Source organism: Oncorhynchus tshawytscha, linkage group LG11 (assembly GCF_018296145.1).
Source record: "Oncorhynchus tshawytscha isolate Ot180627B linkage group LG11, Otsh_v2.0, whole genome shotgun sequence".
NCBI lineage: Eukaryota > Metazoa > Chordata > Actinopteri > Salmoniformes > Salmonidae > Oncorhynchus > Oncorhynchus tshawytscha.
The window spans coordinates 7,793,953-7,809,243 of record NC_056439.1 but is presented as its reverse complement, the minus strand read 5'-3'; the positions used below and the strand labels follow the sequence as shown (position 1 = coordinate 7,809,243).

Genomic DNA, 15,291 nt, shown 5'->3' with positions numbered 1-15,291 from the left:
CAGAAAGAAGGGTTGTAGGAATCTTTTTGTAACTGTCTGTAAGGAGCTGAGGCCCTAACTGAGGCTGTTATAGTATAGACAACGTTGTCCTAAATTGTAGCTCCTGGGTGAAGTTTCCCCTCGACACAGGTCTAGGATCTGCTTCGCCTCCCCCAATCCTAACCTTTACCATTAGTGTGGAAAATTCTAAAATAACCCCAGATCAGTGTCTAGAGGCAACTTCACCCTACACCTGAATTGTATGGCCTCTCCAGTGTTCCTCAGATCACGGTAGCTCAACTCCCACTGGTGGTTATCCTAAGAAATGCAGCCACGGTTGGAGTAGGACCAATTTGCCCGCCCCACTACTGACAAAGGGTCATTCCATGGGGTGGAAAGAGTACTGAAATATCCTACTCAAGCAGAAGTACTGTTACTTTAAGGACATTTTATTACAAGTAGATGTACAATTACTACTATTAAAAAAAAGCTACTCAAGTGAAAGTAAAAAGTAACTGAGGCACATTCAAATTCATAGACAGAGCTATGGATGAAAGGACTGGCCATCCATGATATCCAAATGATAGTTTTAACAATGTTTTAAGGTTATACAGCCCTTGTTTACAATTGCATTGTTTACAAACAAAGCTTATACACTACATGACCAAAAGTATGTGGGCGCCTGCTTGGCTTGCCGAGCATCTAATTCCAAAATCGTTGACATTAATATGGAGTTGGTCCCCCCCTTTGCTGTTAAAACAGCCTCCGCTATTCTGGGAAGGCTTTCCACTAAATGTTGGAGCATAACTAATGCCACAAGAGCATTAGTGAGGTCGGGCACTGATGTTGGGCGATTAGGCCTGGCTGGCAGTCGGGCGCTCCAATTCATCCCAAAGGTGTTCGGTGGGGCCAGTCTAGTTCTTCCACATCGATCTCGACAAACCACTTCTGTATGGACCATGCTTTGTCCACCCGGGCATTGTCATGCAGTTGGAAGCACAGAATCATCTAGAATGTTATTGTATGCTGTGGCATTAAGATTTCCCTTCACTGGAACTAAGGGGCCAAGCCCGAAGTATGAAAAACAGCCCCAGACCATTATTCCTCCTCCACCAAACTTTAAAGTTTGCCCTATGCATTGGGGCAGGTAGCGTTCTCCTGGCATCCGCCAAACCCTGATTCGTATGTCAGACTGCCAGATGGTGAAGCGTGATTCATCACTCCAGAGAAAGCGTTTCCAATGCTCCAGTGTCCAATGGCGGCGAGCTTTACACCACGCCAGCCAATACCTGGCATTGATTTGTACACACTATGCACTTCAACACTCGGTGGTCCTGTTCTGTGAACTTGTGTGGCCAACGACTTTGAGTTGTTGCTCCTAGACCTTTCCACTTCACAATAGCAGTGGTTACAGTTGACCGGGGCAGCTCTAGCAGGGCAGACATTTGATGAAGGAAAGGTGGCATCCCATGACAGTGCCACGTTGAAAGTCACTGAGCTCTTCAGTAAAGCCATTCCACTGCCAATGTTTGTCTATGGAGATTGCATAGCTGTGTGTTCGACACCTGTCAGCAACGGGCATGTCTGAAATAGCTGGATCCACTAATTTGAAGGGGTGTCCACATACAGTATATACACAAAAGTATCACTCTCGCCACAGAAACAGCCAAATGGTGGAGGACTGTAACTTGAGGGAGTGATTGCGGTCCTAAAAGAAACTTAAAGGGGGCTCACTAATTGTAGACAATTTTATTTAGATAGCACTCTAATATAATATCTAATGCAGTATCTTGTCATATGTTTTATACTGGTTTGAGTGGAATTTGCAAGGTAATGATATGGCATGATTGACCCAGTGTTGTTTTGACCCCAACGAAGTTCACCACACGATCCTGCTGCCCACGACTTTCCCTGTGATCAAAAAAGCCGTGGAAGGAACCACACCACACCTGTCAATCAATCCCAGTCACATCTGGGAAATTATGAGTAGTAGGACATTTGAGTCACAATTTTGTCCCAACATTGAGTCATCTACTAGGACATGAGTTGGATGACCTGGTTCTGTTTACACGCGGACCCCTTATCTGCTGCAGGAAGGAGGACCTTGATCAGATAAATACACCGTCAGGGGCCAGAGGCTCTTCATTCTCCAACTGTACAACACCACAACTGGTGCACCAAAGACTAGCAACATGGCTCCTTCACTTTTGTCCACAGCCACAGGCGTTCTTTTGCTATTCTCCCTCTCCTCTGCAGTAAGTGTCACATTTCAATGAACCTGTTTCAAACGAAGGTGTGTTCTCTCATAAACAGTGTTCTGCAAAAACAGTAGATACAGTAGCATCTACTAAGATAACAGACTGTGCTGTTTTGCTTCTGTTCCACAGCAGATGAGGGGAGACTATTCCGAGGACTGCACACCAAGGGACGGATTTGTAAGTATGATTGTAGATGGGATGCACCGATGTACTCTACTCCACTCATTAAGTGGTGTGTGTGTACAGGAAGAAATCCTCCATCTTGCTATTTCATCCTCTTTGTACTGTATGCTTATTGACATTGTTATTTAGATTGAGTTGTTGCTAAATTATAGTCCCCACGCACATATGATATGTAGTTAATTCTGGGGTATTACAACCAATTTTGTTGGTGCCTCTTTAAGAACACATGTAATTAAACATTTTGTAGTTTCTTTGAATCCAATGAAAATGTCCAATGCTCAACACATCCAATGTCACAATATAACAATATGTTGTGACTATGTGTCACAAATGGCACTCTGTTCCGTATAAAGTGCTCTACTTTTGACCAAAGATCAACGGGCCCTGGTCAAAAGGCAGCGCACTGCAGAGGGAATAGGGTGTCCTTTGCAACACAGACACATCTCTCACAGAGTGTTCAAATGAAAGCATCCGTGTTCTGTGTCTGTTGTAGGGCAAGTACTGCCCGACGACATGTGGCGTGGCTGACTACCTCAACAAGTACAAGCCGGTGGTGGACAAGGACCTTGATGAAATGGAGGACATCCTGGATAGAATAACCAACCTTACCACGGGAGCCACGGAGAAAGTCACCTATATGAAAGATTCGTCAACACAACATCAGAAGTCTGGTGGAGGTAATTGACTTTTCTGTATCTTGGGCTATTTGACTGTGTTAAACTAGCTAACACGAAAATCAACACTATTAGATGTGGTGCTAAGAAGTGGGGATGTCAGTAGCAGAAAAGTCGAAACTTTCAAGAAGAATATCGATGAGGCACACTCCGCTTTTCATGGCTATGTGATTTAGTTTACATCACTTCACAAACAGTTTGTCTATAACCTTTGTCAGGGTTGTGTTCAATAGGGAGAAAACATTTTGAAACAGAGTGAATCCGGGAGATACTGTCTGAACTCGTCCAATAAGAGCACGTTTTTCTACAGTTTGCCCTACTGAAGACACCCAGGTGTTAAGCTGGGTTTCTATAGTTCTTGTAAAAGAACTATAGACTCTGGAAATTCATGTAGGTTACTGTAACTGAAGCAGGTATTGTGATTGTTCCACAGACGTCCACTATAAAAGGTCAGCCAGCATACTGGATGATGTCCTGCGCTTTGAGAAGACCATCGTCTCGCAGGAGGAGCAAATATAGTAAGTCCTTCTTTTTCTGTTTTTTTTTTACATCAGAATCTAATTTGGTCTCAATTCACTTAGAATTGGACTTGGAACTTCTCCTTAGGAGAGCAATTGACTTCTGGAATTGATTGCCATTTAATTGGAATTGACCCCCAATGCTCGTATGTCTCTCAGCGGCTAAAGCTGGTTGAAACCAGTCATTGATATTACATATCATTTCAACCGGTTTTGCCTGCTGGAGACGAATTACCTGGAAATACCAGGACTAAGGGTACAGGTGTCAAATGCTATGTACTTAAAACACATTGATAGTCAAGTCATGCACCCACTGACCTACAATATAAACCGCAATCTAAGTTAATATCCGCGTCACCTGAGAAACATTTTCAATCTGTTCCCCTCTTTTGCTCAGTCAACTCCAGGGGATACTGGAATCCAACAAGAAGAGGATGTTAGACCTCAAACAGATGTCCATTCAGCTGGATCAGAAATGCAAAGATCCCTGCAAGGATACTGTGGAAATCAAACCCACCACAGGGAAAGGTAAAATCAACAGCGTTCTGCAGGTCGATCCCCAGTTCATCAGAGGTTGCTCAACCCTGCTCCTGGAGAATTCACTCTACATACCCGTTGTTTGTCCTTGTTGCGTGTTGAGTCAGAAGCGAATCAAAGGCATCAATCAATAGAGGCTGAGCCGATTTGTCCCAATCCAGTTATTTGGATGTACTTTAGCAATGGTTAATGAATTAATTGGTTTATATAATTTGTTGGCATTTATAAGTGATATTCTTTAAGCAATGGGTATCAATCCAGTTATATGGATGCACTTTAGATTAGTTCAATTAATTTGCTTATATAATTTATTGGTATTTATAAATTATTCTTCCATAAATAGGTATAGCTTTAATTTAAATGATTGATCAAAAAACGTCTGTTAATAAAATACCACAGAGTGGATCTTTACCAGGGACAAGGGACAATAATCAGCAATGCACAAGATCATAAGAGCATAATCAACACAATCAGCAAGGTAATAGAGCCAGAGCTCATTTCCATCTGGAACAGGCTAAAAGCAGAATCAAAACACTACAAAACTGTTGTGCATAGCGCGTTGCCTTATGGGAACAGTAGTCTTTGTTATTAACACATATCAACATGATCATGACATGTTGTTTTTCTCATATTAGATTGCCAGGATATTGCCAACAAGGGTGCCAAAACCAGCGGTCTGTACTACGTGAAGCCACTGAAGGCTAAGGAGGAGTTTCTGGTCTACTGCGAGATTGACAGCTTCGGCCGCGGCTTTACCGTCCTGCAGAGGGTACGTGTGTTCATTATGGTTGGCTCATGCAGGATCCAAACCCCCAACCCCACCATGCTCCAACCCACTGAGCCATTGGGAGTTGCAACCAGGGTTGGGGACAATTCTATTTCAGGAAGTAAACATTCCAATTGGGATTTCAGTTTCCAGATTGACTAAAGTGAAATGGTATTGACCCAAACCTGGTTCTAACCACATACTGTATTATTATCATGACCACCGTCCGACATATATCCCCACAGAGACGTGATGGCAGCGTGGACTTCAACAAGGACTGGGTCCAGTATAAGGAGGGCTTCGGCTACCTGAGCCCAGATGACACCACCGAGTTCTGGCTGGGCAACGAGAAGATGCACCTGCTCTCCACCCAGTCCTCCATCCCATACGTGCTGAGGATCGAGCTCACCGACTGGGTGGGCAACAAGAAGTACGTACTACTAAATGCTCTACTAAGCCTACTACTTAGTGCATGCTTAGGGCCTACATTCCTCAAACTGAATAGATAAATGGTGTTCAAAATATAGTGGGAACAGATCAAAGACTTATCCCAGCAGGTAAACTGGTTCCGATGATGTCACTCCAACCCGTTGCAAAGGAGGTTACAATGACATCATTGCAACCAACTTGACCCCCTGGGATGCTTATCAATCCAATTCTGTGGTGTCTAGGTTTCACGCTTTAAAAATGCTATAAATACTGTATTTCGCTATTATCAATTCCCCCTCAAAGTTATTGGGGGCTTGGCATCATTGGTCTTGCCTATATGACACATTTACTAGCGCAATTCTCTCCACTAAATTAATGAAATATTTAAGGTAAAATCTTAACTTCAGCAAGCCAAATTTTCACTTAGTCATAATGTCAATAGGAGACTAAGTTGAAATTTGACTTAAGGCCAAGTTAGGATTCGCCCCTTTAATATATTTAGTGCTGAAATATTTAGTGCCATTTAGTGCCATTTTTTTTAATGAGGAATTGTGGAAATACGCAGCAGTAAGCCTTTTCTTGGTGAGGTGACTAACTTCAAAATAGCATGTTTTTCCACTCTTCAAATCAAAATGAATCACATGTTATTTGTCACATGCTACAACAGGTGTAGACCTTAAGGTAAAATGCTTACTTTACAAGCCCTTAGTATCCAACAATGCAGTTCAAGAAAGAGTTAAGAAAATATTTACTAAATTAACTAAAGTAAAAATAGTCAAATTAAAATGAAAGGTAACACAATAAAAAAGGACAATAACGAGGCTATATACAGGGGGTACCGAGTCAATGTGTGGGGGTACAGGTTAGTCAAGTTATTTTGTACATGTAGGTAGGGGTAAAGTGACTATGCATAGATAACAGCAGTGTAAAAACAAAGGGGTGGAGGGGTGGCCGTGTCAGTGTAAATATTCTGGGTGGCCATTTAATTAATTGTTCAGCAGTCTGATGGCTTGGGGGTAGAAGCTGTTTTGGTCCTAGACTTGGTGCTCCGGTACCGCTTGCCATGCGGCAGCACAGAGAACAGTCTATGACTTGGGTGACTGGAGTCTTTGACAATTTTTTGGGCCTTCCTCTGACACCGCCTATTATATACGTAGATCCTGGATGGCAGGAAGCTTGGCCCCAGTGACGTACCGGGCCGTACGCACTACCATCTGTAGCACCTTACGGTCAAAAGCCGAGCAGTTGCCATACCAGGCGGTGATTCAACCGGTCAGGATACTCTCGATGGTGCAGCTGTAGAACTTTTTGAGGATCTGGGGACCCATGCCAATCTTTTCAGTCTCCTGAGGGGGAAAAGGTGTTGTCATGCCTTCTTCACGACTGTCTTGGTGTGTTTGGACCATGAAAGTTCGTTGGTGATGTGGACACCAAGGAACTTGAAACTCTCAACTCGCTCCACTACAGTCCCGTTGATGTTAATGGGGGCCTGTTCGGCTCTCCTTTTCCTGTAGTCCACGATCAGCTCCTTTGTCTTGCTCACATTGAGGGAGAGGTTGTTGTCCTGGCACCACACTGCCAGGTCTCTGACCTCCTCCCTATAGGCTGTCTCATCGTTGTCGGTTATCAGGCCTACCACTGTTGTGTCATCAGCAAACTTAATGATGGTGTTGGAGTCGTATTTGGCCACGCAGTCGTGGGTGAACAGGGAGTACAGAAGGGGACTAAGCATGCACCCCTGAGGGGCCCCAGTGCTGAGGATGAGTGTGGCAGATGTGTTGTTGCCTACCCTTACCACCTGGGGGCAGCCCGTCAGGAAGTCCAGGATCCAGTTGCAGAGGGAGGCGTTTAGTCCCAGGTTCCTTCGCTTAGTGATGAACTTTGTGGGCACTATGGTGTTGAATGCTGAGCTGTAGTCAATGAACAGCATACTCACATAGGTGTTCCTTTTGTCCAGGTGGGAAAGGGCAGTGTGGAGTGCGATTGAGATTGAGTCATCTGTGGATATGTTGGGGCGGTATGTGAATTGGAGTGGGTCTTGGGTTTCTGGGGTGATGGTGTTGATGTGAGCCATGACCAACCTTTCAAAGCACTTCATGGCTACCAATGTGATTGCTATGGGGCGGTAATCATTTAGGCAGGTTACCTTCACTTCCTTGGGCACAGGGACTATGGCGGTCAGCTTGAAACATGTACGTAGGTATTACAGACTCGGTCAGGGTTGAAAATGTCGGTGAAGACACTTGCCAGTGTGTCCGCGCATGCTTTGAGTACACATCCTGGTAATACATCTGGCCCCGCGGCTTTGTGAATGTTGACCTGTTTAAAGGTCTTTCTCACATTGGCTAGTGAGAGCGTGATCACACAGTCATCCGGATTGGCTGGTGCTCTCATGCATGATTCAATGTTACTTGCCTCGAAGCGAGCATAAAAGGCATTTAGCTCGTCTAGTAAGCTCGCGCCACTGGGCAGCCTGCGGCTGGGTTTCCATTTTATATTAATACTTGTCGCCTGTGTGGTCTAGTGCTTAGTGTCATGGACACAGGCATATGCACCACAGTAGGCATGGGCTCAAATCCAACCCAATGCCTTTCTGACCTGCACCGCTCCTACCTTTGTTGTCTTCTTCTCACTGTCTTATTTATTCAATAAAACCACACACATAAAAAATAGCTAATAATTAAATTTATTTTTTTTCTTTAGGTATGCCGACTACGCCATGTTCAAAGTGGGGCCGGAAGTCGACATGTACCGCCTGACCTACGCCTACTACTTTGGCGGTGACGCGGGGGATGCGTTCGATGGCTTTGACTTCGGAGATGACCCCAGCGACAAGTTCTACACGTCTCACAACGGCATGCAGTTTAGTACCAGCGACAAGGACAACGACAAGTTCCAGGGTAACTGTGCTATGCAGGACGGCTCCGGTTGGTGGATGAACCGATGCCACGCCGCCCACCTCAACGGGAAATATTACCAGGGTAAGGACACGCACGTACACAGACACGTGCACACTCTCACACACAGACACGTGCGCGTTCTTGCATTTTTCCGTTGAAAGAATACTACTCTCCAAGTAACATGAACCATACTACAGTTATACATGTATGCAAATCACTACCAGCCTATACCAATGTTAGTTTTGGGGGGGTTCTCTGACATTTTTACTGTTAACTTTCCAAGAAGGCCACATTTATGAGTCAGTCCAAACACTGTGATTTTCTTACTTGTAACAAACTTTTCATTGACACCTCTGCCTTTCCGTCTTTCCATCCCTAGGTGGGAAGTACACGGAGAAGGACGCCGGCGAGTCAGGCTACGACAATGGCATCATCTGGGCCACGTGGCACAGCCGCTGGTACTCCATGAAGGAGACTACCATGAAGATCATCCCCACCAACAGGATCACGGCGGGGGACGGACAGCAGACTGGAGGGGTCAAACAGTTTGGAGGCCTGTAAACACTACTGAAACAAATACTGCAATATTGACTGAGCTAGAACTTTTCCGGACACAGATTAAGCCAAATCCTAAGAGGCACATGGGGAGTCTATCAAACATGTAGTCCAGGACTAACCTTAGGCCTAAAATGTGTCTGGAAAAATGGCCCTCTGTCTTGTTCTATCTAGTGTTTTATTGGTTCGATCAATGTAGTTTTTTTGTCCTCTTGCCTAAAATATTGTCTTTGATGAAATCGCTGTTGTTGGACCTTGGAAGATTGCACCTTCTGTTAGAACAAACTTTATCTAGTGTCTATCTGGTTGGTGTAACCAATTAATAAATGTTGTATTTTTCTAAATATAGATACCCCTGCTCCGACTACATGATCTAAGACAGGGTTTGAACCTGGGTGGTCTGAAGGCCATAAGACTGTGTAAGCTCTCTGAGCTAAAAAGGCAATAGCTCCGTGAGCTAACGCAAGTCTTCAAGTCTCAGGCCAAGGCACTGAATCACCTCGGTTACACAAGGGTCTTGCATTTAAAAGACCATGCCCATTTCTTTATTGTACTTTTCCTGATATTCATTCCTGGTAACGCTTGTAATGGTGCTAAATATGATAAATGATACCCACATTTATATGACATAGAAGTTGGTGGCGGCATTGAAAGACATTTAAAGAGAAGGCACTGTGCTGGGAAGACCTAACTCATTGCGTTCAACTATTTTGAACTATTCCAGATACCGATTTGCAGAAGCTATTTTGATACATTGGGGGAAGTTCTTGGAAATCACCTATTGGAAGTCCTTTGAACCAATATTCAAATAGCCTGGGTTGAATTCTGAGAGGATATGTCAACGGGAAGGAAAGTAACGCTATTAGGTAGGAATGTGAAGTAGGAATTTATCGTATTAAAGAGGGTATGTGTGTGTTTTCCCTGCCTCTAAGACCAAAGTGCCCACCAGAGCCAGGTTCATGTTCAGCATGGAGAAAACGTTCTGAAACAGAATGTAACTATTCAAAACTATTCAAATGTCCTATATGCTGTTCTATTGCAAAATAAATACCTACCTGAACATAAGACTTTAGTCAGTTAATCAATCACATGTATTTATGAAGCCCTTTTTACATCAGCCGATGTCACAAAGTGCTGTACAGAAACCCAGCCTAAATCTCTGGTGGAGATTATAACAGAACAGGGCCAAGATGCTCAAACATTCATAGATGACCAGCAGGGTCAGATAATAATAATCACAGTGGTTGTAGAGGGTGCAACAGGTCAGCACTTCAGGAGTAAATGTCAGTTGGCTTTTCATAGCCGATCATTCAGAGTTAGAGACAGCAGGTGCGGTAGAGAGTCCAAAACAGCAGGTCCAGGACAAGGTAACACGTCCAGAGAACAGGTCAGGGTTCCATAGCCGCAGGCAGAACAGTTGAAACTGGAGCAGCAGCATGACCAGGTGGACTGGGGACAGCAAGGAGTCATCAGGCCAGGTAGTTCTGAGGCATGATCCTTTGGCTCAGGTCCTCAGAGAGAAGAGAGAGAAAGAGAGAAAAAGAGAGAGAGAGAATTAGAGAGAGCATACTTAAATTCAAACAGGACACCGGATAAGAAAGGAGAAATACTCTAGATATAACAGACTGACCTTAGCCCCCCGACACATAAACTATTGCAGCATAAATACTGGAGGCTGAGACAGGAGGGGTCGGGAGACACTGTGGCCCTGTCCGGCGATATACCCGGACAGGGCCAAACAGGCAGGATATAACCCCACTCACTTTGCCAAAGCACAGCCCCCATACCACTAGAGGGATATCTTCAACCACCAACCTACTACCCTGAGAGAAGGCAGAGAATAGCCCACGAAGATCTCCCCCACGGCACGAACCCGAGGGGGGCGCCAACCTGGACAGGTAGATCACGTCAGTGACTCAACCCACTCAAGTGATGCACCCCTCCTAGGGACGGCATGGAAGAGCACTAGTAAACCTTCACACCCCCGGGCCAGACTACACTCAATCATAGGACCTACTGAAGATATGAGACTTCAATAAAGACTTAAAGGTTGAGACCGCGTCTGTGTCTCTTACATGGATAGGCAGACCATTCCATAAAAATTGAGCTCTTTATGAGAAATCCCTGCCTCCAGCTGTTTGCTTAGAAATTCTAGGGACAGTAAGTAGGCCTGTGTCTTGTGACCGTAGCGTACGTGTAGGTATGTACGGCAGGATCAAATCAGAAAGATAGGTAGGAGCAAGCCATTGTAATGCTTTGTAGGTTAGCAGTAAAACATTTAAATCAGCCCTTGCCTTAACAGGAAGCCAGTGTAGAGAGGCTAGCACTGGAATAATATGATAACATTTTGGGGTTCTAGTCAAGATTCTAGCAGCCATGTTTAGCACTAACTGAAGTTTATTTAGTGCTTTATCCGGGTAGCCTGGAAAGTAGAGCATTGCAGTAGTCTAATCTAGGAGTGACAAAAGCATGGATTCATTTTTCTGCATCATTTTTGGATAGAACGTTTCTGATTTTTGCAATGTTACGAAGATGGAAAAAAGCTGTCCTTGAAATATTCTTGATATGTTCGTCAAAAGAGAGATCAGGGTCCAGAGTAACGCCGAGGTCCTTCACAGTTTTATTTGAGATGACTGTACAACAGTCAAGATTCATTGACAGATCCAACAGAAGATCTATTTGTTTCTTAGGACCTAGAACTAGCATCTCTGTTTTGTCCGAGTTTAAAAGTAAAACATTTTCCGCCATCCACTTCCTTGTGTCTGAAACACAGGCTTCCAGGGAGGGCAATTTTGGGGCTTCACCATGTTTCATCGAAATGTACAGCTGTGTATCGTCCACATAGCAGTGAAACGTAACATTATGTTTCCGAATGACATCACCAAGAGGTAAAATATATAGTGAAAACAATAGTGGTCCTAAAACGGAACCTTGAGGAACACTGAAATGTACAGTTGATTTGTCAGAAGACAAACCATCTTCAGAGACAAACTGACATCTTTTCCAGACAGATAAGATCTAAACCAGGACAGAACTTTTCCGTGTAGACCAATTTGGGTTTCCAATCTCTCCAAAAGAATGTGGTGATCGATGGTATCAAAAGCACCACGAAGGTCTAGGAGCATGAGGACAGATGCAGAGCCTTGGTCTGACGCCATTAAAAGGTAATTTACCACCTTCATGAGTGCAGTCTCAGTGCTATGATGGGGTCTAAAACCAGACTGAAGCATTTCGTATACATTGTTTGTCTTCAGGAAGGCAGTGAGATTCTGCGCAACAGCTTTTCAAACAATTTTATAAGGAATGGGAGATTCGATATAGGCCAATAGTTTTCATATTTTCTGGGTCGAGATTCGGCTTTTTCAAGAGGCTTTATTACTGCCACTTTTAGTGAGTTTGGTAGACATCCGGTGGATAGGGAGCCGTTTATTATATTCAACATAGGAGGGCCAAGCACAGGAAGTAGCTCTTTCAGTAGTTTAGTTGGAATAGGGTCTAGTATGCAGATTGAAGGTTTAGAGGCCAAGACTATTTTCATCAGAGTCAAGAGATATAGTATTAAAAATGTGTCTCCCTTAATCCTTGGTCCTGGCAGTGTTGAGCAGACTCAGGACAACTGAGCTTTGGAGAAATACGCAGATTTAAAGAGGAGTCCGTAATTTGCTTTCTAATGATCATGATCTTTTCGTCAAAGAAGTTCATGAATTTATCACTGCTGAAGTGAAAACCATCCTCTCATGGGGAATGCTGCTGTTCAGTTAGATTTGCGACAGTATCAAAAATAAATTTTGGATTGTTCTTATTCCTCAATTTGTTGGAAAATAGGATGATCGAGCAGCAGTGAGGGCCCTTCGATACTGCACGGTACTGTTTTTCCAAGCTAGTCGGAAGACATCCAGTTTGGTATAGCGCCATTTCCGCTCCAATTTTCTGGAAGCTTGCTTCAGAGCTCGGGTATTTTCTGTATACCAGGGAGCTAGTTTCTTATGACGAATGTTTGTTTTTTTGAGGGTGCGACTGTATCTAGGGTATTACGTAAGGTTAAATTTAGTTCCTCAGTTAGGTGGTTAACCAATTTTTGTACTCTGACATCCTTGGGTAGGTGGAGAGAGTCTGGAAGGGCATCTAAGAATCTTTGGGTTGTCCGAGAATTTATAGCATGGCTTTTGATGATCCTTGATTGGGGTCTGAGTAGATTTTTTGTTGCGATTGCAAACGTAATATAATGGTGGTCCGATAGTCCAGGATTATGAGGAAAAACATTAAGATCCACAATATTTATTCTACGGGACAAAACTAGGTCCAGAGTATGACTGTGGCAGTGAGTAGGTCCGGAGACATGTTGGACAAAACCCACTGATGATGGCTCCGAAAGCCTTTTGGAGTGGGTCTGTGGACTTTTCCATGTGAATATTAAAGTCACCAAAACTTTGAATATTATCTGCCATGACTACAACTCAGTCAATCCTTTATTTCCTACAATACCAACAGTACAGGAATTAGAACCCATACTGTTGTTGTCCCATTGATGCATGGCCTTATCAAGACAAATGTTCTCCATGCATGTTTTGAGAACAACATTTGTAATCGTTCTCACACGATCTATTAGACTGTACATGGACAAAACCATGTTTGGATGTCATTCGGTAGATGTGACACTATGACCAAAAATACTCTCTCTCTCCCGATCTCTCTCTCTTTCTGCCATCTAATCATATTGATCTCAGAAAGGCCTTGTGTGTGAGCCCGTTTGCATGTGTGAGTGGGCGTGTGTGTCTGTGTGGGTTGATGCGTGGGTTTCAGCTGACTGGTATGTATGCTCTGTGTGAGTGATTATTTGTCTTTGTTTGTACATTGTGCAGGTCCCCTATGTGACCACTCTTTATGTCAATATTACCCAATGTACATGACATTTTCCTATCGGTGTTTATATGGGGTCAACCAAAAGCCAAAACGAGTAAATTAGTGTATTTCATAACGCACTACTGCAATAGTCATCGATGGACAATCACTTTTCCATCCAGTAGATAGAAAGTAGGATCAGGGAAAACTTGAATTCATCACTTTGGGATAGTAGCATTGATGTTGGTTGATTAGAAGTCCCCTGACGGACATTCCATATTTGTATGGCAGTTACTCATATTGAGTCAAATATGTTTAGTAAATGGATAATACTCATTGCGGAAATATGCTTTACTCATGTTTTCCAAGATGCATCGTACTGCAGGGAAAAAACAGAAGTAGGCAGGAATCTACAGGAGATGTGAACAGATTTTGTACTCGTTTAAAATTGCAGAATGCAGATGTGCATCTTGAATGGGGGAACCCTAACCCAAATTTAGAATCGATAGTGGTTAAATATTAATCAGCCGTACTTTAGTTGACAAACATGGTCCTAGTGCCGTAGTTTTCAGAGGTTTTCAAAATGCAGTGTTGTCGTATTCAGGACAAAGTCTGGATGAAATCCAAATCGACAACTTTGAACTGTCCAAAAGCATCACAAAAAATGAACGGGCCTAGGCTTTACATGTGATTAGGGCTTGAAATGAATCTTGAAAATAGCGGTTTTGCCAGGATAGTCATCATAGCTTGTTTATCTTGAATAAAAATCATTATATAAACTATAAATAAGGCCTGAATGGTTATTAGTAACACTGCAGAAGACATCATATAAAACTCAGCAGGATCCTGTCTTTCAAAGATAATTCGTAAATATCCAAATAACAGATTTCTTTCTTCACAGATATTCATTTTAAAGAGTTTAAACATTGTTTTTCATACTTTTTCAATGAACCATAAACAATTAATGAACATGCACCTGTGGAACGGTCGTTAAGACACTAAATGCTTACAGACTGTAGGCAATTAAGGTCACAGTTATGAAAACTTAGGACACTAAAGAGGCCCTTCTACTGACTCTGAAAAACACCAAAAGAAAGATGCCCAGGGTCCCTGCTCCTCTGCATGAACGTACCTTAGGCATTCTGCAAGGAGGCATGAGGACTGCAGATGTGGCCAGGGCAATAAATTGCAATGTCTGTACTGTGAGACGCCCAAGACAGCGGTACAGGGAGACAGGACGGACAGCTGATCGTCCTCGTAGTGGCAGACCACGTGTAACAACACTTGCACAGGATCGGTACATCCGAACATCCATCTTGCGGGACAGGTACAGGATGGCAACATCAACTGCCCGAGTTACACCAGGAACACACAATCTCTCCATCAGTGCTCAGACTGTCTGCAATAGGCTGAGAGAGGCTGGACTGAGGGCTTGTAGGCCGGTTGTAAGGCAGGTCCTCACCAGACATCACCGGCACGACGTTGCCTATGGGAACAAACCCACCGTCGCTGGACCAGACAGGACTGGCAAAAAGTGCTCTTCACTGATGAGTCACGGTTTTGTCTCACCAGGGGTGATGGTTGGATTCGCGTTTATTGTTGAAGGAATGAGCGTTACACCGAGACCTGTACTCTGGAGCCGGATCGATT

General features: G+C 43.7%; 1 protein-coding gene across 1 annotated transcript; it reads left to right on the top strand.

The window, feature by feature from the left end:
• The first annotated feature begins 2,098 nt into the window (after positions 1 to 2,098).
• LOC112261385 (fibrinogen gamma chain-like) lies at positions 2,099 to 9,859 on the top strand. Its single transcript, XM_042329745.1, has 9 exons — positions 2,099 to 2,234; positions 2,367 to 2,414; positions 2,914 to 3,097; positions 3,528 to 3,612; positions 4,010 to 4,140; positions 4,785 to 4,918; positions 5,161 to 5,345; positions 8,048 to 8,325; positions 8,624 to 9,859. The coding sequence occupies exons 1-9, from the start codon at positions 2,172 to 2,174 to the stop codon at positions 8,803 to 8,805; spliced, it is 1,290 nt and encodes a 429-aa protein (XP_042185679.1). The 5' UTR covers positions 2,099 to 2,171; the 3' UTR covers positions 8,806 to 9,859.
• The last annotated feature ends 5,432 nt before the right edge of the window (positions 9,860 to 15,291 follow it).

What these genes read in the sequence shown, in the direction of transcription:
- LOC112261385 (XM_042329745.1), top strand. Translation starts at nt 2,172, where the DNA reads ATGGCTCCTTCACTTTTGTCCACAGCCACAGGCGTTCTTTTGCTATTC. An exon ending in TATTCTCCCTCTCCTCTGCA is followed by an intron (nt 2,235 to 2,366) that starts GTAAGTGTCACA and finishes TCTGTTCCACAG; the next exon opens with CAGATGAGGGGAGACTATTC. An exon ending in GCACACCAAGGGACGGATTT is followed by an intron (nt 2,415 to 2,913) that starts GTAAGTATGATT and finishes TGTCTGTTGTAG; the next exon opens with GGCAAGTACTGCCCGACGAC.